At 37.7% G+C, this 25,018-nt stretch overlaps 2 protein-coding genes across 4 annotated transcripts in view; one reads left to right on the top strand and one right to left on the bottom strand.

The window, feature by feature from the left end:
* The window catches only part of LOC120956015 (golgin subfamily A member 6-like protein 22), a 111,882-nt gene that overhangs the window by 80,257 nt on the left and 6,607 nt on the right, over window positions 1-25,018 (bottom strand). The gene's annotated exons all lie outside the window — the stretch shown is intronic.
* LOC120956950 (gamma-aminobutyric acid type B receptor subunit 1) overlaps window positions 9,168-25,018 on the top strand; it is a 32,311-nt gene continuing 16,460 nt past the window's right edge. Inside the window, exons 1-16 of one of the 3 annotated variants that reach the window (XM_040378796.2) lie at window positions 9,190-9,272; window positions 9,347-9,448; window positions 10,128-10,254; window positions 10,330-10,569; window positions 10,637-10,771; window positions 16,516-16,686; window positions 16,753-16,969; window positions 17,047-17,212; window positions 17,282-17,531; window positions 17,608-17,757; window positions 17,838-17,980; window positions 18,736-18,859; window positions 18,934-19,050; window positions 19,119-19,326; window positions 23,938-24,194; window positions 24,267-24,404. In XM_040378796.2, the coding sequence (XP_040234730.1) occupies window positions 10,198-10,254; window positions 10,330-10,569; window positions 10,637-10,771; window positions 16,516-16,686; window positions 16,753-16,969; window positions 17,047-17,212; window positions 17,282-17,531; window positions 17,608-17,757; window positions 17,838-17,980; window positions 18,736-18,859; window positions 18,934-19,050; window positions 19,119-19,326; window positions 23,938-24,194; window positions 24,267-24,404 (2,373 nt within the window). In that variant the 5' untranslated portion in view covers window positions 9,190-9,272; window positions 9,347-9,448; window positions 10,128-10,197. Of the gene's footprint in view, window positions 9,273-9,346; window positions 9,449-9,563; window positions 9,713-10,127; window positions 10,255-10,329; window positions 10,570-10,636; window positions 10,772-16,515; window positions 16,687-16,752; window positions 16,970-17,046; window positions 17,213-17,281; window positions 17,532-17,607; window positions 17,758-17,837; window positions 17,981-18,735; window positions 18,860-18,933; window positions 19,051-19,118; window positions 19,327-23,937; window positions 24,195-24,266; window positions 24,405-25,018 lie in introns of those variants that run through there. The other 2 variants (XM_040378795.2, XM_040378797.2) reach the window with 2 other exon arrangements.

Here is a 25,018-nt window from a genome sequence, read left to right as displayed (position 1 = left end):
CAGTTTTAATACGCCATCTATTGATCAAACCAATGAAGCTGTGGAGCTTTCATTTTGTTTTCTATGGATATTCAATTTTTCCGTCGTTTAAGCTTAATCTGTGGCGCTTGGGGTATCAAAAAACGATGAGCAATCTCAGATCCCAAGTGCCACAAATCCACTAAACGACCACTAAACGGCTTCTAAACGACTCAAGCACTCTACCTAAACGGAATATAGAAAGACTTCGTTTAGCAGACGGCAAACGACTCATGCATTCTAAAAATAGCAAAAAAGCTGGTGGCGCTATTTGTTGGTGGGATACCCCAACCAGTTGAGAGCTTCATCGTTTGGAGGAGAGCTTTCTCATTTCCTCTGTACTGTTGTATGGTTTCGCATTGAAGTTATGCATCGCTAGAACTAGAACGGCGATACGATTGTTTAAATACTAAACTCCAACGAAAACCACCAGCACTGAAGCAAGTGAGATTTGAGTAATAGTCGTTGGTGTTGATACCCACTTATCTGACCACACGACCATTCATATAGATTTTTGCTCGAAAAGTTAGAAGGCTATATAGGTCATGATATGATTAAACTTGTCGAAACACATTGCAAGAAAAGGATAGCAATATAATGATGAGTTGTAATACGCTATCTATTGATCAAACCAATGAAGCTGTGGAGCTTTAATTTTTTGTCTATGGATATTCAATTTTCCAGTCGTTTAAGCTTAATCTGTGGCGCTTGGGAACAAATCATCCAATAATGATGTAACGAATGAAATCCAATACCAATGACAAAGAAGATCAAAATTCAAAACTTTACCATCCTTGAATCTTAGATTCAATCTTTTAATGCTTGACAGTTGTATCTCATGATTCTCATTCTCTCATGAGCGTCGAACGGATTTCGTCGTTCGAAGCCGGTACTCGCCCCGATAATCTTGAAAATTTATGCGCAATCTTGGCGCAATCTGAAAGTTTATGGAAATGACGTTTATAGCTCAGGACTGGCTACGCGAAATGAAATATTTTTTGATAAAACGAATATATGCGTAATCTAAGATTGCGCATCGTGTATTAATACGGTTATAGGGTAACTGTACCAGTTTTCGGCAGTGTACCTATTTTCGGCAGGGTAGCTAAAAACGTGAAATTCTGCACAAATGCGGTAAAAAATTTCACAAAATACAATTTTGCAGTGAAACTGTACTTATTTGATATTCACATACGAAGTTTCACACCATTTCATTACATATTTTCTAAAATATCAAATAAATTGTAATTTTTTTCGGCAGCTTTGCTGTCAGCCAATCGTTCGGCAGGTTTTGTGATTAAGAGAATCAGAACAGTAAAACAATGAAAAAGTGGTGTATATTAAAGATTTTATGCTTAATTAATTTATTCTAACTTGTTCGGAATTTTAAAATCACGATAAACAAGTTATTTTTTACTTTATATGCTGCCGAAAATAGGTACACAATAAATGTTCATTTTTGACAGCTCAATGTTGTGGGTCAGAACACACTTCAATGATCAGAAACACTTCAATGCGTATGTCGAAACATAATATGACCTTTCTTGTACCAAATATCACCAATTTTACGACAAACAATGCACTAACTTAAGAGAAAAATAAATATTTGTAAGCCAGTTCGCACCGTACGCTATGACCATCAAACTGTCAATGGCTGCTTTGTTTAAACGACGCATCAAAATGGCTGTCAAAACGGGCCAAAATAAGCAACATAAAATTAATAATTAAAGTGCTTTTTAACACCAATCTTAGGAAAGTAAGAGTGTTAAATTGAATTAAACATTTTTTTGTACATATTCACATTGATACAAACATTTTCTGACCCGTATTCGCGCTGCCGAAAATAGGAACACAGCCTGCCGAAAATAGGAACAAACTGCCGAAAATAGGAGCAAAATCAATGTTTGCATTTTCACGAATATTTATGAAAAAGGGCTTTGAACCGGCAAATAAAAAATATTGTAACATACTATGATAGTTTATCAACCAGAATAACAACACATTCAAGAAAAATAATGAAAAATATTTATGTGTGAGCAATTTTTGTGAAACTGTTGCACTAGCCTGCCGAAAACTGGTACAGTTACCCTATTTGAAAACACACAAAAATAGGATAAAATATATTCAAATTAATTTTTTTGTGTTCGGCATTAATATTGCTTATAAACAAACTAGATACAGTGAAGCGCCGTTTATCCGGGCTTCTCGGGACTTGAACTCGCCCGGATAAGCGAATAACACGGGTAATGAGTCAAATGATTATTTTATTACCCATTCCTGATTAGGTTTTTTAAAATTTTCTTATTTTCTGATAAAAATAACCCAGTTTTCATTAACTTCATGTTTTTCCAACGAGAATATTTGAAATTTGCCATGAATTATAGTGTTTTTTGTTATGACAATGTGCTCTTATAATCGCTTTTTCGAATACCCTCCTCATAACGCAATGTCACCTTTGTATTGAGCTGTCATTTCTCAACAGCACGGATAAACGGAAAGCCGAATAAAAGGTACCCGAATAAACGGCGCTCCACTGTAATTCGATTATTTCGGATGAAGAAAAAATCACACGAGACGAGTAGCTTTGTTTGCAAAATTGAGCTACTTTTTGTGGCGCGCGACGTTGACGCTGTATGTCTATTTGAACGGTTAAACTAGGTCTCTGGCGAATAGGTATGTGGAAATGTAAGAAGAAGAGTTCAGAAGATTTGCTACGGCAAAAAAAGAAAAGCCAGGCAGGGTTTCCAGAACAATTTGATAAAGAAGGTATGGGTTCATGTTCGAAAAACTCAGAGGAGTCAAACCATCGTCCGGGTGCTATTATACAAAATAAGAATGACTGCGAAAGACCGTACGCAAGCTAACGCAATCGCTTCGGACACGGAATATACAAGGCAATATCGTGTGTATATCCCCGGTAGTGCAGTGGAAATTACAGGGATAATCGAGGACCTCGACTATCCGCTGGATTAAATTAAAAAAGGTAGGGGTGCTTTCTACTCGCTATTCCGATTCCGTATGTGAAGGTGGTACACGCAAAAAAGTTGTACGCAGCAGCGACAACAGAGGATGGGACAAAATTGTGTCGCGAAACGGCTGCAGTAAGAGTGACTTTTGAGGTTAACATCCTACCCAAATATTTAATGATTGAGTGGGTTGGAGTACCAATTACGAGACCGTTCATCCCACGGGTTCCAACTTGTGAGAGATGTAACCAAATCGGACACTCGGAACCCAACTGCTCTAACAAAAATTCTTGCGGCAAATGTAAAGGGGGACACCTTACAAAAGATTGCAATGCACCTGAGCAAAGATGTCCTCATTGCAAAGACACTTGGCACGAAACTGTAATATGTCCGGTGTACAAGAAAAACAGTAGGGAATAGAAAAAACCATACAAGAAAGATCTCGCGGTAGCTTTGCCGAAGCTCTAAAACATGCGGAAAATAATCGCTTTGAAATCCTGTGTGAAACGGATGAAGTTGACGTATCACGGGTAGTGCAAGCTCAGGTAACCCGAGGACCAACATATGCGTTAAAAAAGGGCATATAAAAAAAATCGTAAATAAAAGGGACAGAACGAACCTTGCGTTCCCGAATTCACCGAGCACGGTATCTCAACACTCTGCCACCACAATACCCACACTAGCAGAAATGATGGAGTCATTAATTGAGGCTATGAATCTTCCAATGCCCTTAAAAGGATTAGTGACATGTGCAATTCCTTTTCTGAAAGGATTGATTAAACAATGGTTGTCTCAATGGCCAAGCTTGAGTATGATGGTTAGAATGGAATAATAAATAAAATGACCAGCATTCTCCAATGGAATTGTAGAAGTTTTGTTGGTAAACTAGACCTTTTTAATATACTAGTCGGTGAAAACAATTACGATGTTTTCACCCTCTTTTAAACTTGTCTATTTTCGGATATAAGCATAACTATCCTGGGATATAATATAATACGTCAAGACCGACAATCAAGGGGTGGAGGAGTGTTAATCGGAATTAAAAGGAGTCACACCTTTTCCCGAATAACAATCCCCCAACAGGGCATTCTAGAATCTGTCGCTATCAAGGCAAAAATAGGCGGCCTTCAGGCGGTTAAGGCTGTACCACTGGAAGAAACTCCTTTGGAAATATACTTCGACATAAGTCGGCAATACGGCCTTGCCGTAAAAATAAAGCAAATAAATAAATAAATAATGTTAAACATTCGGTTTTCTTCTTTCCGCTTCTAGCATTCAGCATAACGTCGTAATCTTTTTGCGAATATCTCCGTTATGTTGGCATCAGTGAAGTCTCTTAGTTCTTTAGGTTTAACAATTTCAGTTATCTGGCAGACCACCCTCACAGTTCGATTTCCCCGTTGATAATCCTTCAATCGACCAATCTTTGTCCGTGTTTCGTTGATCCGGTTTTCCAGACGTCGCATCCAGGGGGGGTTTTCAGCCTTGGAGCATGGTCGACCTTTGCTGTCTCCTTGCGGATAGGTCCGCAATCCGAGCGTTTGTACAACAGCCACCGTAGCCGAATACACAATTAACTGCAGATCCTCAATGTTCCCCACACTATAATACTGCGGTAGGACATCTTGGTTTATGATGCTTACTGCAGTTTTCAGGCGGTAAGAATTATGCAGTTTTGGTAGCCGGTGACGATACAAGGGGTCTGTCACACGGAACTGCGTAACAGCTGTCGCCATCTGGAGGGTTAGTTCGTCTCATAACTGTCGGTGTTGGGTAACCACTGAAAATCCTGAAGCGGTCGGTTCATCCAAATCACGATCCTCACTCGCCCTTGATGTATTTTGGTCAATTGTATTAAGCCCAACAGAAATCCTACTCGACTCGCGCGAGCTCTCCGTTCTACCGAACATGTCCATCTCCATCCTCGTGCAAACATAGTAGCAACGGATCACGTAATGGTTTATCTCTCTCCTCCACACAATCCGCTGACTTTGGCCTCCTGCCAAAGTGAATGACTGTTGTCTATAAGCCACAGTAACATTAGCAGGTGCAGCATTGCCTTGGTGATTTATAGTGCTGCTGTTTCTGTTTTGCGTTCGTCGTACGGGCTGAGCCCGTTGATTGGAAGGTCCTTCTTGCACCATTTTGTCCATCTGTTTAAGATTTCTCTGCACAGTTCTACATATCCTACTATGTGGAAATCTTCGTGGATGACACCCGTTCATAAAAAAAGGTCCGGGACATGTTATATCTAATTATCGTGGCGTAACTTCCCTATGTGCATCAGCAAAAATACTCGAAATTCTTGTCCAGGAAGCGTTAGTCAGGGGTGGCTTGAATTATATCTGTCCAAGCCAGCACGGGTTTGTTCCCAAACGATCGGTGTCGACCAATCTCTTTCAATTCGTGTCTGAATGCCTTACGGCAATGGTCGGCAAGTCACAGATCGATGCAATTTATACTGATTTCATGTCAGCATTTGATCGGATTAACCATGACATACTCCTTGCGAAACTGAGCCGGCTTGGCTTTCATAATAATCTAGTCATATGGTTAAAATCATATTTAAACCAAAGATTATACTGTGTTAAAATCAATAAGTGCTTGTCCAACGTGTTCGTTAGTTCGTCTGGTATACCACAGGGAAGTAACATTGGCCCAGTATTGTTTATCCTATTTATTAATGATGTGGTATTTGCGCTTCCAAATCAATGTTTGCTTATGTATGCGCACGATATCAAGATTTATGCGACCATTAGAAATAATTCGAACAGCTCGACACTCCAGCACAGCCTAGACGAATTTAGCAATTGGTGCTCTGCGAACTCGCTATCCTTGTGTTCAGTAAGTGTTGCGTGATTAGTTTTACTCGTAAAAAGACCAAAAGCAATACGGCAAAGCCGTCCCTACTGAATAAAAAAAAAGACCCTATCAAGCGAGACTATAATCTTGACTCGTGTATAATCCCATGTAACATAGAAACTAAGGACCTCGGTACTATTCTTGACTCATCACTCTCCTTCCGTCAACAATATTCGTACGTCATCGACAAAGCATATCAGCAGCTTGGTTTCATTCATCGTCTGACATCTGATTTTAATGACAGTTTCTGTTTAAAACACCTGTTCGTCGCCTTACTTGAATTCAATGTTGTAACATGGTCTCCGCACATTAACAAAAAATCACAAAAATAGCTATAAGAACTTTACGGTGGAACATAGACCAGCCTCTAACATATCAAACTAGACGGCTTCTTCTAGGATTGCAGTCCTTAGAGAGACGTAGGGAGGTAGCACAAGCAGTTTTTGTAGCAAAATTAATAAAAGGCGAAATTGATGCTCCTGAGCTTCTTCTTAAGATCAATTTATACGCCCCTGACCACGCACTACGTCCTCGGAATTTTCTGATCAAAATAGACCGGGCCCGTACTTACAGAGGAGCTCATGATCCAATTATTTCAATGTGTAAAGCTTTCAATAAGTTCTACTGCTTTTTTGACTTCAATATTACCTTTGCCACGTTTCAATGTTCATGTCTGTTGTCAAATATATAGCAATAAAGGTTATTTTAAGTATTTTTTTATTTTTAATATTGCAAAGGCCCCTGCGCGCGCCACGCAATCATCTTCAATTAATAAATATATAAATAAATAAATAAATTGTACCCTAAACTCCCACTCCTCCATGGTGGTTTTTCATGGACGCCCAGGAGTTTTGTAGCCTGTGCTCCCACCTATTGTTATTATTATTATAATTTTTATTTTTATTTTTATTATTATTATTATTATAAGTATTATTATTATTATTATTATTATTATTATTATTATTATTATTATTATTGTTATTATTATTATTATTACTATTATTATTATTATTATTATAATTTTCATTCTTATTATTATTATTACTATTATTATTTCTATTATTATTATTATTATAACTAGAACTATAATTATAATTATAATTATACCCAAACAGCCAGCTCGTACTTTATAGCTGATTGGGGGCTGTTTAACGAAAAATCGTTCCGATGTCGTACTTTATGGCTCATTATGAGATAGACGGTATTTTGCGGAACTATGGAGCTTTTTAACAAGCACATGGTACTCTCAGGAACCTTGTAGCTGATTAGCCTGATGTGTATGGTTCATACTGGAACTTTAAGGCTTGTTAAGAAAGCGTACCGAACTTGGTGGAACTTTACAGCTTTTTAATGCATGACATCGGTACGAGGTGGGTCTTGTCAAAGTGTCAAACACAGACATGATTGCGTCTCAGGCGACACGAGACACGAGGCGTCTCATTGCTGCTGCAAAAGTTAGAGTTAGACAAAAAGAAGGGATTTTGAGGGAAGTGATTGTGATTGTACAGTAAATTGTGTGAAATTTTGTGTAATTCATGAATGTTAAGGATTTAAAAATAAACACATTTACTTAAACAAAACAAATCTTGTTGTCAATCGACAATTATTTCATCGGTGACGTTTGCTTGAAAATAAAACACAAAGAAAAATAATCCCAGGCACCTTGGCTTAAGGAAGCTTCTTAGACGCTATTTAGAAGGACCACCTGGAACTTTGATGCTGTTTATGTATTGCAAAAGGCGAATTCAAGCAGCTATCTTTGGCTTGCCAAAATTGGCTGCTTAAGCAATTATGGCTTTTTGGGTATTATAATTATAAGGAAAGTCTTCGGCCGTATTGCTATAATTATAATTTTTATTATATTATAAATTATAATTATAATTATAATTATTAGTACTATTACTAGTAGTAGTATTACTATATCTTCATTACCTTAAAACGAAGATAGCTAGATTGCTCGTGTCCTGATTGTGTACTTTTAAACCATTACAGTTGAACGTCGATTATCCGGGCATCTCGAGACCGGACGGTTGCCGGTTAATCAAATCCACGGATAATTGTTCAAAAAACGTCAAATTCATAGAAAAATTATAACATTTACTGATTTTACTAACAATTCACTTTGAAACAATCGGTTAATCATTAGTAGAATACGCTTTTAATAAATTACTACAGGTTTGACAACTTTTTATGAACAAAAATGAAACACTAAAATATCACTAAACACTAGATAGCTGCATACAAAAATTGTTTACCAACTTGACTATCGATGCAAATGTTCGTCACGATTGAACAGCTGTCAATTTTATGCGCACGGTTAAGCCGCCCGCCGGTTAATCCGTCCCCGGATAATCGACGTTCTACTGTACTTGTAACTGAAATGTCACGGTAATATGTAATTTATAATTATGTTATATTTTGCCGGTTAAAAACACCTTTGGTTGAAAATAGTTCTTTCGTTTTATACAAAAAAATATTAGTTGTCACTTTTGAGAAAAGGGCAATAAAACCAAGCTATGCGTCATCATCTACATTAAGGCCGGAGGACACTGTTCGTACTCGCTAGTGTAACTTCAATTTTCACTAGCACACCTGGCGGCGGCTAACCGAAGCATATTTCCAAACAATTTGAAGCCGCTTCAGAAAATATGTTATTTTTCCATTTTTTTTTAATTTAAATCGGACAAGAAAAGTTTTGTTCAAGGTAGATACACATGTTTTCTACACATTGCATCCATGTTCGCATTGGAAAACGATGAAAATAATACTTTATTTTGAGATTTAGCACGACCATTCCCTTGATGACCAAAAAATCTTCCACCAGCCGCCGCCAGATGCGCTAGTGAAAATATAAATTACACTAGCGAGTACGGACAATGTCCCCCGGCCTTTAGATTTAGTATTCGTAACATCAGCGCCACTGTGCTACAGCCGTTTATTTATCACTTTGCAACACTTATATCACTTAGATGTAACGATTTTTCTAATTAACTCGCTAAGTTTGATTAGCAATTTCAGGTAATATCATATGTTTAATTCTCTTATGTCTTAATTTCAGGGTAACATTGTCTATTCTATTACCAAAAGAATCAGAAATATGCTTTAAATGGTTGTTTCAAACGAAAAAAAGAACAACAAATTTTGTTGAAATGTTTGTTTCAAATAATTTGAAGTTTTAACGTCATATTGAAGTGTAAACGTCATAAAAAGATAAAAGCCCAAACATATACTTTACTAACACATTTACAATATCGGCAGCATGCGTTAGATATTTTACCATACAGGCTCTACACTCACACAGACAAATTGTGATGATAGCGCATGCGCAACAATTACATTACAAAAAATGAAACAAGGCAGAAACATTGGAATAGAATGTACTGCTTGTTAAATGGATTAATGATATTAGTAAAGCTTTCACAGAAGGTACGTTTTAGTTCTAAATAATTTATGTACATCTTGTAACTGTGACCAAACACGTTAACGGTGAATATCGATAGCATTTATCGTTTATCCACAGTTTTATTTGGGAAATGTTGTGTGTATACATCATCTCGATAATGTGTTACTCAACACGCTGGTGTAATAAAATGAATGATATGGTAATTACTTTCGACGCTTACTAGATATCCTGCATTTTAATGTGTATATACATAATTTTTTTTGAGATGTGTAACTTAACTAAACAGTGTAAGTGTCCCAGTAAAACCATCTTTTCTAGAAGATAATATGAAAATATTTGACCAGGATGTAGGTCCAGGATGTAGGTTCTTTAAGATTTCAACAGAAAGTCTTCTGTTTTGCAGCGATTCAACAGTTTGTTCAGTACTGTTTAGCCACTTTGGTATACACCCCGTCTACTACAGGTGAATTTATAATTTATTTACTTTTTTTCATTATCTTGTACATGGAATAATGAGAGTATGTAAGCTCTCTACAGTAATCGGGTAAAGCAAATCGATTGATAATGCAGATTGTATAATTACATCACTGCTTAGTATGATATGATGTATATGGTCGCACACTATAGCTTAATTCAATACACAGGGTACAGTTAAAGTATTCGATACAGATAAAATATTTTGACAGTCTCACATAAATGGTATGAAAATATAAGTATTCATAATGTTTTCACTGTGTTTATAATAATACCATGCAGTTTGTTCTTTAAAATCATTATTTAAACCCTACGGAATATGATTGGTGGTGTATTTAAGATATGTGATATAATTTAGAATGATATAAAGAATATAATATAATGTAAATGTTATGCTTTTACAGATATAAAACGACGTTAAATTAAATACTCTGCGTTTAGCAAAATTGTGCAATAATCAATATCACCATCACGATGAAATATAAAACATCAAGCCCTTATAAGGGATGTTTTAACACAACAGATAATAGTGTGAGTATATCATCATGCGACAATTATATTACTTATACGCTCTATTCTACAAGTTTGTTTTATTCTTATTTATAGGTTGAATATTTCTGGAAAAATTCATCAGTGTTTTATCTAATAATTTTGATACTTTTTATCAGTAGCGTGAATGGAGCTAATCAGTTGCATATTGGTGGCATCTTTCCTATAGCAGGAAAGGGTGGTTGGCAAGGAGGACAAGCCTGCATGCCAGCCGCCAAGCTTGCTTTACAGGACGTGAATGAAAATCCGGATCTCTTGCCAGGATTTAACTTAACACTACACAGCAACGACAGTGAGGCGAGTGATAGGCAAAACCCCAGTAGTATTACTATTGATAATCGAAAACAAATCTGCTATTTTACAGTGTGAACCAGGCTTGGGAGCAAGCGTCATGTATAATTTACTGTACAACTCCCCTCAAAAACTCATGCTATTGGCAGGGTGTAGCACTGTCTGCACTACTGTGGCAGAGGCAGCCAAAATGTGGAATTTGGTAGTGGTAAATATAATCTATGTCCGTCTATCTGTTATTGTTATTATTATCTATTATTTATATATACTTATTATATTAACCGGGTATAGGGATATACAGGTGTCCCCCGAGATACGACTGTATTTGGGACCGAAAATGTCCCAAAGCAAGGCGTAAGTTGAAATAGTCGTATGTCGAATATCTGTGAATATAAAGTTTATAACCGAAATTGAAGAGTTGGAATCTATGAAATCGTATATTTTATGTAAAACAATATACGATAATGTATTATTTTTTCCTCCAAAAGCCGTTTACACAATATAGATATTCAAGATGGAGGAGTTGTGGAATCTGAGAAAATATGTTTGTATCGGTTATCTGCACAGAAATTCAAAAATACGTATCAATTTCGTCTCAATAACAACTTTTAACTGTCAAAATCAAAATCGTCGTATCTGCGAATCGTCGTAACTCGAGAGGGTCGTAACTCCGGGTACGCCTGTACATCAAAAATTTTCGGGGACTTGCGCAATGTCAGTAAAGTTCACGGCTATGCCATATTGTGCTAAGTTTGAGGGAAAGCAAAATTGTTTTGAAAATTAACACAATCTTTTGAACACTTTTCGAAGGATTTATTTGCTTATCGCACTAAATGGATCCTATTGCCTATGGCTATCGAGTATTGCCAACGTACGTATTTTCCCAGTTTATTTCATAAGTTTCACATCGCCGTGTTTTGCGAGCATTATTCTCACTAACTCTCTCAAATGCACCTCACGCTCCAGGTGGCGCTCTCTCCTGTTTCTATTCGTTCCTAAAATGAATTTTGCCTTCTAATAGGATGAATCTAATTAACGAAACGTGTATTGATTATTTTAAATTTTTTTTATGGTTTAAGATTGTGCCTTATAGATAACCCTCTCCTTATCCACCTTTATCGGACATACAGTCAATGACCATTTATGTCCGAGATTATTCTTGTTCTTCTTCTTTGGAGCAATAGCGCCACCAATTTTGATGATTTATGTCTGCCTTAGCCGCTAATAGTCTTGGCCATTTGGTACCAAATCGAAGTGCCCATAGCAGGATGGTCAGTCCTAAGTTTGAGATGGCCGATCCATACGGGGCATGAACCTATGACCATCATGTTGTAAAATTGTACCACTGGACCGATGGAAATTCATGTGTTGAAATGATTGCTTTATTCCATAGCCAGTTGGATACAAATAATTCAATATAATTAGTTTTAATGAAGGAATACAGACTCGAATGTATTGATAAGTAGAAATATATTATTTCCTTAAGGCTGGGGAACATTGCCCGTACTCGCTAGTGTAATTTCGATTTTGACTAGCGCATTCGGCGGCGGCTGGTGGAAGCTTTTCTTGGTCATGGAGGTAATGGTCGTGCTGAATCTCAAAATAAAGTATTATTTTCATTGTTTTACATTCCGTAAATGGATGCAATGCGTAGAAAACATGTGAAAACATATCTACCTTGAACAAAACTTTTCTTGCCCGATTTAAGTAAAAAACATGGAAAAATAACATATTTTCTGAAGCGGCTCAAAATTGTTTGAAAAAATACTTCGGTCTGGCGCCACCAGATGCGCTAGTGAAAATTGAAGTTACACTAGCGAGTACGGACAGTGTCCCCCGGCATTTACACTAAATTGTGAAGAATCTTTGTAATAAACTTTTAGTACAGACAAATCAGCGTTCCATGGGACGTTGGATGTTTTTAGTTTCCATCCATATAATACAACCGCTTTGGTTATGGAAAACGCAACGCCGGCTTAGTTATGAGTGTTCTGAAAGGTTAGGAGAAGAATGATACAATTTTAGTTGGATAGTTTAGATATTTTTTTTAACTGAGAAAGAGTCTGTCATCTTACATCAGATACCTAATGTTTCTTATGCATTACATTAGATGCGTGGTAACTTTGAAACTTGCTGGATACTTTTGTTTAAGTTGTGTATTGGACTACCGTCCTCTTTCTTTTTTCTTTCCTTTTTGTATTCTACTGTGCACTTATTAACCTTCGAAGCATTTTACTACTATTTTCGGATCGCACGGAAATAACAATTTACTCAGTCGATAGCGTTAGCGTAAGAAAGATATATAAAGAATGTTCGAATCATGTTGTGCGTATGTTTATGGTGTATGTGTGTGGATGTTTATGTGTGTATACTGGTTGATTCAGTACTGAACAATCGAGCAGTACTCCACAAGTCCTTAAAAAATCTTGGGTTTTAGAAGTGACCTAAATGTTCCTGCTATAAATAAAAAAACAGGAAAAACAAGGCCTAATGGATCCTTAACTGAGATGGATACTTTTCAATTTTTTATGTCAAATTAAACATCCGTCCTACTAGAAAAGCGGTCGGCAAACTTTACGACCGAAAGAGCCAAATTCTACAATAATTTTCGTAAAGTTTCACGTGAAGAGTCAAATTGTTAAACCACCAGCAAAAATGTGTGAAAGTTCTATAAAATATATGAACTGTTCAGAGCCGCATGCGGCTCGCGAGCCGCACTTTGCCGATCGCTGTACTAGAACATGCTGGTCTACACAGACTTTCTAGGCTTTATTCAATAGCAAGCAGCAGGATAGTCAGTCTTATGCAAACGGAATCAATGCCAGAATTAGTAAAGGCAAATGATCTGTTCCATTCAACATTCAATTTATTTCCATTGTTTGCCTTGTATATTTCCATGACTGGTATGGGTTCAGTTGAAGTACTTACAGTAAACTCTCTCTTATTTGAGAGGCGATGGGACTGTTGAATAAGAGGGGGTTTCAAATTACAGAGGTTGAAAGTGAATGAAAAGTCCATGCAAACAAGAAACAGACAGAACATTTAGTATGCAGGCTTAACTGTTGCTATAGGAATCTGCGAACACGATTGCCAATTTGAACATACATCGTTCAATAACCATACACATATAAGAGGGATACATATTTCAGAGGTTTTCCAAATTAGAGGGTCAAAAATGTACTGAAAATGAAGGGACTGTAGAAAATGTTCAAATAAGAGAGGTTTTTCAAATTAAGGTGTCAAATAAGAGAGGGTTCACTGTATATGGGTTCCAGGACCGGTATAGAAGTTTCAGTATAGGTATGGTGTCAAGATCAGTTCCAAAACCGAAATGAAACCAGGATCAGCTGCAGGACCGGTCTGATGTCACAATCAGTTCCAAGCCCTGTGTAGATTTAAAACCAACTCTAAGTCCTGGATGCAGATTCAGTTCCAGTACGGATTATGTAAAAGTTCATGGAACTACTTAGTCTTAATGTGTATTTTGGATTTAAGAGGCTACCTGCGAATTGCGTTGTCCTTAAAAAACCTTTGCGCGCATCCTGATTCCACAAATATATGGGGGTATGTACCCATAAAGGTCCCAATTAACTACAGTAAAATCTCTCTAAGGTGAATCTTCAAGGGATCGTCAGTTTAGAGAGATATTCATGTTGAGGAAATGAATGAATGAAGGTATTACAGTTCACGCTCGGTAATTCGCACTTCATTCGCACTTCGGTGGAATATCAAATGTCGTTTTGGTGTGTTTTTTTTTTTGTCTCGTTCCATGAGTTATTTATAATTTATGATAAATTTTTGTGTTTTACAAAGAAAGCTTATATTAAAACAAAATAGAACGGTATTTATCTTTTTGATCAAATACCACTACTTTTGTTGATTGAATGATTTATTTATTTTCTCTTACTTTGGCTTGCTCGTGGGATTAACAAACATAATTTAACTTAAAAAACTAAGGGCGGGGTAAGGGTAAAGGCGCAACCATAACAAAGGAGAAAAGGATTATGGAGGCGAGGAAGACGTGTAGATACGAAGACACGAATCGAATAGACCGCAGCAGTATTAGCATTTGCTAATACAATGTCAAGTTGGCGTTTACGATTTTTAATCCCCGATAACTGCAGCAGTCCGTTAAAGGACAGGCCTTCGATGAAGGATTTAAGTCCCGTTATGTGGGAGTCCGGTTAGAGAATTTCGGTTGCCAAAAAGCATATGAAGCTTGAAGGATATTCGTCTTAGGGAAACATTCATCTTGAAGAGAAATAAAATGTATGGAATGATACGGGACCGTTAAAATGTTCATCTTATGGAAATATTTTTTTTTTTTATGAGACTACACCTTAATGAGATTTCACTGTATTCTCTATAATAAAAATCTAGTAAATGTTGATCAGCATTACTTTCTTGCAGTTCTATGGATGTCAGAACTTTTGCTCAGCTAACATCCATACCAAGATCTTTGAAAGAGACCAGGTCGATGCATTTAGAATAAATTGACTAAAAGCCATGGGAAAAATTTGACATTTGAAGTGAAGATTGTTTATGTTTAGCGATGGACGTTGCTATGAAGTGAAAGAGCGTTTTGTTCAGCATTTTGCACTCATTTTCTTTTCCTCATTTGAGTAATTAGAATATTATATGGCTGATACAATCCAAGGATCTCATTTATCATTCGTCGCCGGGTTATAAGCAAAGGAAGGTATGTGTATAGTTCCTGTGTGTGCCGATTGGATGTTTCATTTTACTCCCAGTGGTTAATTGAACGTTAATAGGACTTCTCATATCAAGTGGGGACATGTACTGTGCCGTTTTAAGACTAATAAGCTTTTGGTTCCTCCGGAAAGACCGCTGCAAACGGTGGTGATTCGTGATTACAGAATGGCAAACAATGAAAAAGTCTATCAATGTTCAATGTTCAATACAAAATGGATTCAAATTACTTCTTCATATGTCTCCATGAGTGTTTGGCCACAGCACACTATTACCCGTTATTTGCAAACACTTTTTCATGAAACTATTAAAAGCGAACTGAAAATGACATCCTAGCAACGGGCTTTGCATCGACCTGTTCTCTTCCAAAGATCCATACTATGGCAATATCTTTTGACTATAGAAAATGCAACGTCGAATATGTTTTGGAAACGATGAAAAGGGAGGAGGATGTTAACTTTGAAGATGTAGTCTCTCTCTCTAATCTGAGACCTCCACAAATTGGAAAACCACTCTTAGTTGAACATTTATGTTGAACAACAACTCTTAGTTGAACAACAGTCCCCTCATCTTCAGTACATTTTTGCCCCTTTAATTTGGAAAACCTCTGAAATCCCTCTTATCAGAGTATAGTGTTGCCATGGTTATTGAATGATGTATGCTTTAATCTGTAATCGTGTTGAACTGAATAAAATTTTTAATCACTTTCAACCTCTCTAATTGGAAAACCCTTCTTTTATTACTTCCGTCTCATCGGCAGTTGACTATATATATTATTTTATATTATACATGTATACACGTACAGGCGTCCCCGGAGTTACGACCCCCTCGAGTTACGACGATTCGCAGATACGATGATTTTGATTTTGACAGTTAAAAGTTGTCATTGACAAGAAATTGATGTATTTTTTTTTTGAATATCTGGGCTGATAACCGTTATACACACATTTCCAAAGATTCCACAACTACCCTATCTTGAATATCTATATTGTGTACGGTTTTTAAAATATAATTATTACATTATCAAACATTATTTTAAATAAAATACACGATATCATAGATTCCAACTCTTCAATTTCGGTTATAAACTTAATATTCATAGATATTCGACATACGACTTTTTCGACTTACGCCTTGCTTTGGGACATTTTTTCGGTCCCAAATACAGTCGTATCTCGAGGGACACCTGTATACAGATATATACATACAATTCTGTTCCCTTATTACTTCCACATGATTTAGCTATGCTACGGTGCTTCCAGTCCAGCTCTATCCGATCGAAGTCGATTTCCAACGCTCTTCAGAACACATCCATCTGCTACTGTACATAATCCCACTAGAATTAAGCTGATGCAGAAGTTTGGTTGGTCTAGAGTTGCCATCTTACAACAGGCAGAGGAAGTGTTTATATCGGTAGGATACAGCATTTAAGTCATCGATATGCGATCATCTGATTTCCTTAACCAATTCTACTTAAAGACAGTGGAAGATTTAGAAACAAGATGTAAAGATGCTGGCATCGAAATAGTAACAAGACAATCATTCCTTTCTGATCCTACGGATGCAGTACGGAACTTACGGCGACAGGATGCTCGTATTATAGTGGGATTGTTTTATGTGGTTGCTGCACGTCGTGTACTATGTGAGATGTATAAACAACAGCTATACGGGAGAGCATACGTATGGTTTTTTATTGGTTAGTAATTTGTCTTTTTAATAAGTAGCTTTGTATGTCACCTTCTTTTTATATGACTATCCTAACGATCCTTTAAGGGTGGTACGAGGATAACTGGTACGAGGTGAACCTGAAAAATGAAAACATTTCATGCACTAAAGAACAAATGAAAATAGCTGCCGAAGGCCATTTGACCACTGAAGCACTAATGTGGAACCAGAACAATCAAAAAACAATCTCAGGAATGTCATCGGAAGATTTTCGGTATGTTGACAATCTACCCAAAACATTTATCAATAGTAAGATGCACACACTAACTTTGATATAATTAAGGAAACGTTTGAATGCTGCATTGATTGAAGAGGGATATGACATCAACCATAACCGGTACCCAGAGGGATATCAAGAAGCTCCACTCGCCTACGATGCAGTATGGAGTGTGGCCCTTGCATTCAACAAGACAATGCAACGGCTTACCGAGCAAAACTCGGGAAAAAATCTTAAAGATTTTACATATACCGATAAGGAAATAGCGAACGCTATTTATGCCGCCATGAATTCCACACAATTTCTAGGCGTTTCAGTAAGTAGAACATTACACACAGCATATAACTACCGATTAGATATACTTTTATCCAATATCTTATTTTCTTCAACAGGGTGTGGTTGCCTTCAGCTCTCAAGGCGATCGAATTGCATTAACTCAGATTGAACAAATGATTGATGGCCAATATTACAAGTTGGGTTACTACGATACACAGGCTGATAATCTCACCTGGTTTGACAAGGAAAAGTGGGATGGAGAAAAGGTTAGCTGTTAATATTTGTCGTCTTTAGTATTTTGAATGCGCGAATGAAAAATAATTCGTACCATTCTTGCAACTTGTAGGTTCCACAGGATCGAACGATTGTACGAAGGGTTTTAAGAACAGTTTCATTGCCACTGTTTATCTGTATGAGTACAATATCGAGTTTTGGCATATTAGTGGCGGTAACTCTGATTGTGTTCAACATTTGGCACAGACATCGAAGGTAACTGTTATAGCCTTAACATTCTTTTATTAACACAGAACATTGTTCCGTTTTGATTCGCATTTTATTTATTGAGGAGGAACGGTCCAAACGGCCGTATTGCTTGATTTACATTTTAAACAACTTCAAATTCGAGAAATTACTCGTGCTTTAACTTAATTAATTGACTTATTGGTTTTAAACTATTATCGTGCTAATAGTAGAGGCTATCTTATATATCTGTCAGCTTACCATCGGCATTGTTTGCAGTTTTTCGTAGTTAATTGCCATTAATTTAAGCCTGATCCATTTTTTACATCGGAATCTATTGTTGAGGTAGTTCCGATCAACGTATTTTATGATACTACAATACCGTCAGAATTCAATAGATGAACGTTTTTTGGTTGGAATGTTTTTACATGATGTTTATAGTTGGCAGGTGCTAGTTCAATTATAAAGCATAAGCCTTGTTTCCACGGAACGATTGCTGCTTGAAAACTTCAGTCAAAATCACCGTTATCCATGGCAACTGATATGATCGTCCATGTCCAGACCTATAAGGAAATAATGTAAAATTTTTGTATGGAAAATTGGCCAACTATAAACACACACAATCTACCAATACGCAAAACTCGTCCCTCCTGACATTCTATAGTTGGCAGGCAATTGAAGATTTTAAATAATGTACTTTATTTTTGATGATAGCTATTTTTGGCATGACCAAACTTCATTTATTGCACAAAATATTTGCTAAACTACACCAATTCAACTTGCAGGGTTATTCAGTCGTCACATCCAGTTTGCAATACTATCATGCTGTTTGGTGTTATTATATGCCTCGTTTCTGTCATTTTGCTTGGTATTGATGGACAATTTATAACCGCTGAAAACTACCCTAAGGTAGAGTCGTACTTTCAGGATGCTTTAAAAAGAGAGCAATTTAAATTATTTCTTTTTTTCTTTTTTTGCAACAGGTATGCCAAGCACGAGCATGGATTCTCTCTACCGGTTTCACCTTAGCGTATGGAGCAATGTTTAGCAAAGTTTGGCGTGTGCATCGCTTTACAACGAAAACTAAAACAGACCCTAAGGTTCGGTGATTGAGTGATTGAGAATGAAACTAAAGAGGAATAATGTGATTTCTTACTCAATCTTGTAGAAAAAAGTAGAGCCGTGGAAACTTTATACTATGGTATCGGGACTTTTGGCAGTGGACTTGGTGATACTACTCACCTGGCAAATGCAGGATCCTCTTCAAAGACGACTGGAAACATTTCCACTGGAAGATCCGATTTCATCTAATGATGACGTTAAAATACGACCGGAGCTGGAACACTGCGAGAGTCATAATAATTCAGTCTGGTTAGGTAAGAACATACAATTCATCTTAATAGAAACATAAACATGGAAATCCTCATATTATGTATTTAATTAAATAAGTGAAGTTTCTATAAGCTCGGGGGGACTTACACCTTAGAGCAGCATTAATCATACACTGCTTCTAACCCAAAAGCCCAAGATAATTTTGATAACATTTTTGTTTCTGTCAATACATCCTTGTATTTCCAATTTATAGCCGAGATGAAATGTCTTTGTCTTTTGCGCTTTAAAAATTAATCAGCCATAGTTTTTGTAACTTTCCACGGAACGATTGTTTCATGGCGAATTGTATCCCTTACATATTTTCACTGTTTTGAAATCATTGAAAACAATTTGATACATGTTCTTTTATGTGCTGGGATCCTAAAATTAAATTTAAGTACCAAAATACACAGTTTTTCTTTGCACCCGTCAAAAGATTGCATGCAAGGAATGATAAAAAGTTAAGTTTTATTTCCCTCAATTTAGATGAGAATAATTGGAAAATTTTAGATTAATTTGTGTCAAATTGTTGGATTGCAATGCAGACGCAAACTAACAACAATTTCCTAACCGCGAGGCCACATGAGGTGAAATATACAGCGAAATGAACTATTTGACAGGCGAAATATCTGACGGATAAAGCATCACAGCAACCAGCTGATGTGCAATTTAAACCAATAACGTGCACAAAATCGTAATTAAATCAATTAAATAACTTCAATATCGAGTACTTCGGTAATTTTGAGTCAACAATTCATAATTTCTTCCATTTAGGGAATGTTCTGCTTAAGAAGATATTATTTTTATTTCTGTATATTTCACCTCATGTAGCCGCGCGGTAACGCTTTCGCTCGCCGAAAGGGTGGACCGAAATCAGTCGACCGAAAAAAGAGCGTTACAATGGATTATACTTCAGCTGACAATTTTTTCGTTACGTTTCGTGTTTTTTTCGGTTTGTCGTGCAGCGGACAGGAGTTTTCAAGCAGATATCGTTCCATGGATACAACGATATTAAATACAGTTGTGGTATGTTTGATGACTGTTACGGTCGCCATGTGGTATGTTTTGAGATAGTCATGGTATGTTCGATTTTGGGTCCATCGCAATGTAGTAACTTTGAACTCGCGTTGGCCAGGGTGGCCTTCAAACATCGTGTAAGGAAGGTCATCGTTTGCCTTACCTTGGGTAGGGGGACATAACTAAACTCTTTAAATGAGAAGTCGATAGATGTAGGATGGGCATAGTCCTATCCTGACAGTCCGAACGAATCTGACCTGTCATGATCGGAGTTGGTTTTATTTATGCTCAAAAGAAGTTAAGGGTTTCTCATATTTGGTTCCGGGTTGTATGTCGAAAAGTTATTGTTTTCACTCAGCTAGTTACGTTTGTCTTTTGTTGACAAGAACGATGGTTGTTATCACTAAGTTCCTGTTTTGGGTTTAATGCTTATACTGTTCCTGCTTTGGGTTATAATTCATAAACTGTTCCTGCTTATGTTATACGTTTCGGTTGGTTCTGTTAAGTGTGTCACAATTGTTTTTATATGAACGGTGTGGCCTGAGCTCTTCTGGTTGCGTGGCTATGGTATGATCTGATTTACTGAATGTGTAATGAATGTGTTACAATAGTGTGGTTTGGCTTCCAAAGTTTGTGTTACAATATGTCTATAGCTGATAGTGTGTATTATAATATTTTATGTATAGCAGATATGCTACACAGTCAAATCTCTCTAAGGTGAATCTTCAAGGGACCGTCAGTTTAGAGGGATATTCACGTTTTGAAAAAAAACTGATGAAGGTGTTGCTGTGTTGCTATGTATCCAATAAACTACTGAAAAACATGGTCTCCTTTGATCAATATTTTTATAAACAATCATCAATACAATCATCCAAAAATTCATCTTAACGAATTTTGGCTGCCAAATCGCAAATGCATGAAAGGCATTATGGCATTAAATGTCTCTTCTGGGAATATGGGAAATATTCATCTTGCAGAGACATATAATGTATGGAATATGAAAGGATCGTCAAAATGTTCATCTTAAAGAAACAATTCATCTTGAAGAGACTACATGTTGGAGAGATTTCACAGTATTTTATTTGAGATTTAACCAACGCTTCAAGAGTTTTCCACGTTGGTGAAAAGAGCTAAGTATTGAAATAGAAGTTAAAGGCCGCTGCCAAACACACCAAAACAATCACCGTAACGAAAAAAGTACAACCGAAAAATAACGCTTGTTATTGTAAGCAAAATACAACCGAGTTTTTCTTTGCTCAATTTTGATGAGAATAATTGCAAAACTTTAGTGATATTTGTGTCAAATTGTTAGTTTGCACAACAGAAACAAACTGACAGCAATTTCATTTGGATTTGAATGCGCCGACGGGTGGATCGAAATCAGTCGATCGAAAAAAGAAGGTGGTTTTTCGGTGTGTTTGGCAGTTGCCTAAGGTTCGTGCCAATTACTGCACTCAAAATATTAACTTAGAAAAAATACATTCTGTAATTAGAACCACATACGGGGTAATTAAGCGAGACTTAAGCAATCAAGCAATTCAAACATGACCATTTTCGACTGCTATATGAGAAGTAAGACCGAAAGAAGATTGAGGCTTTAAGATTAGATTTTTTTTTTTTATAAATGTTTTATTAAAAACGTGCTTAGGTTCTATTTAACATTAATTTTTACAATGAACAACGCAGAACTTCTATGTCAATCACAACATCATTGTTTCCAATGATGTGGATGACATAGTTCGCAAACAAACTTAGGATATGGCTGCGTTTACCTGCACTAATGCCGTTTAGTACAGGCAAACGCAACAAACCGAACAATAACGTTGACGAAGACGGACACCCTGAAATTACAACGCTAATTCGCTGGTGCAGAATCTGCCAAGCATCAGCAACTCTTCTGCAGCCAGCGAATTTGTGTTCCAGGGTGTCTATTGCAGAACAAAACGAACATGACGGAGATGGGACGCGGTTCATTCGATGCAGCAGCTCTCCATGGCTGATCTTGCCGTTTACCAGCAAGAAGAGCGTGCTGCGTTGAAGGGACGATAGACAGGAACGATGAATATTGCGCCAAAGTAGCCGCCAATTCACTGACGGATTTTCCAAGGCTACCTTCGGCTCAAGAAGCACTTCCGTCATTGTTTGGCGAATCCAGCGTGTCGTGATGGTGGCTGATGGGGGTTGGTAGCCAAGTTGCTGTATGACGATACGCAGACACGGGTACGTTGACGAAACAGCGGCGATGTTCGGAGGATTCCCAGCACAAGAAATGTGCTGACCTCCGACTCGTAGACAGTCCTGTTCCGTAACATACCGGTTCGTCAACAGCGCCTTGGCCATGATGGCAGGAAGGTGAAGGTTAAGCCCACCACGGTTGCGAGGCAGCGCCAGTTGCTGCAGTGGGACTCGGAAGCCTCCGGATCCATCCCAGAGGAACGTGTTCACGGTGCAGGTCACCTTCGCTATGTCCATTGCACGGGCGCCACAAACCGATGCAACAAACCACAGCTTGGGGAGTAGGAAGGTGTTCAGCAGAACAACCTTCTGCACCACGTTTAAGTCCCTCACGCGATGAAGCCACACCAGCTGTCGGAAATGGTGGATCAACAGGTCCCAGTTGAGGCTCATAGCTTCTCGTACATTGTTGGTAAACAATATACCGAGGAGCCTAAGCCTCTCCACGGTACGAAGCCAAGGGACCTGAATGGCATTTGATGTGGTGTATCCCACGTCGAGCGCGATGGTTTTGTCGACGTTGAGGCGGGCTCCGGAGACTCTGCCAAACGCTTCAAAAGCCTCACGCACCAACTCGATTTTTTGGGATGAGGTAGTCACCACCGAGATGTCGTCGGCGTACGCATTGACCAGGTCATCCTGGTCGCAGCATATGCCTTCTAGTCTGGTGATGAGGGGATGAAGGTATAGGATGAAAAGGTGCATGGAAAGTGGATCCCCCTGACGAACGGATCGTCGGATGGAAATAGGGGGAGATAGGGATCCGTTGACTAGGATACGGGAGGAGGACTGATCACCAAACCTTCTCAAATTAAGCGAGACTTAAGCAATCAAGCAATTCAAACATGACCATTTTCGACTGCTATATGAGAAGTAAGACCGAAAGAAGATTGAGGCTTTAAGATTAGATAATACACTGTTTTGTGGCTCTGTTTTCAACAGCCGTCATTATTTGTAGCAACTGGGTTGTTAAAAGAACCTCGATTGTTGAATAATGCCGTTCACATTAGAAACTAACCCGGAAACAGTATAAATAAATGTTTACAGATTTTAGTTTCATTGCTCCGTCAACTTCATGATTCGGGTATTTAATGAAGCATGTCATATTTTCGATTTTGGGGTCACATTACAATCCTTTAAAAATAGCCTTCAAAATGAGTTACTAACGATTTTTTAGATCGATCTATTTAATTTAAACTTAGATTAGACTTAAGAACATTCACAGGGATCACCGTTATCAATTGAACGAGAAATAAAAAAAAAACAGTTACACAAGAGAAACCTCTTATCTGGCTAATTGTACATTTGCAATTTATAATATTAATTTTTGATTGAGAATATTAAAGAAAGGATTTTTTTTTCAGGGGTTATATATGGATTCAAAGGATTAATACTGGTGTTTGGACTATTCTTGGCATATGAAACACGTTCCATTAAAGTGAAGCAGATAAACGATTCTCGCTACGTAGGAATGAGCATTTACAACGTTGTAGTGCTATGTCTAATAACTGCCCCTGTTGCCATGGTGATAGCTTCGCAACAAGATGCTTCCTTTGCGTTTGTTGCATTAGCTGTCATATTTTGCTGTTTTCTCAGCATGTTACTCATATTCGTTCCGAAGGTATACAGTGTATAAAAAGCAATACGCGCCAACATGTTATTCACATGAATTTTATTTATTCATTCAATGCAGGTGATAGAAGTATTGCGACATCCAAAGGATAAGGTCGAATCCAAATTCAGCAATGATACTGGAATTTCAAAGGAAGACGAGGAACGATACCAAAAATTAATTTCCGAAAATGATGATTTACAGAAATTGATAGCTCAAGTAAGTAGTGTTAAGAAATAGAGTACAGTCAAAATTCAATAGTTGAACTTTTATTAGTTAGCATGCTTTCCGTTTAATTGATATTTGAGTGACAGTTTATTTAGAAAGCTTGCGTTTGCATCACGATCCATAAATTACTACGGGTCGGTCCGTTTAGTGCAAAGTGGGTATAATACACAGGTGCACTTATCCCGAACGATTCCCGAAAAGATGGAGGGAATTCCATCTTTTGTTGATGTATGCGTGTGAATTCCAATGGCTGTTGTGGTTGTTATCTCGTCTTCTTCTTCTTCTTGGCCTGCTCATGTGCGAGTAGACATGGCCAGGTCGCCAATCCGTTTCCAGGAAACTTGGTCATGGGCTGCAGTCCTCCAACCATGGCTGCATTCGATCTCCGACAGGTTCGACTCCACCTGATCCAGCCAACGAGCTCGCTGTGCTCCTCTACGCCTCGTGCTGAACGGCTCGCTGACGAGCACCCTCCTGGTGGGGCATGAGTCCAGCATCTTCATCACGTATCGCAGCCATCGTATCCTTCCGGCTTTCATGACCGTCAGGATATCAGCACCGCCAAAAAGCTCAGCTAGCTCGTGGTTCATCCTCCTTCTTCACAC

The sequence above is a fragment of the Anopheles coluzzii genome, chromosome 3 (genome assembly GCF_943734685.1).
Source record: "Anopheles coluzzii chromosome 3, AcolN3, whole genome shotgun sequence".
NCBI lineage: Eukaryota > Metazoa > Arthropoda > Insecta > Diptera > Culicidae > Anopheles > Anopheles coluzzii.
This window is presented reverse-complemented; position numbering and strand designations above follow the sequence as displayed.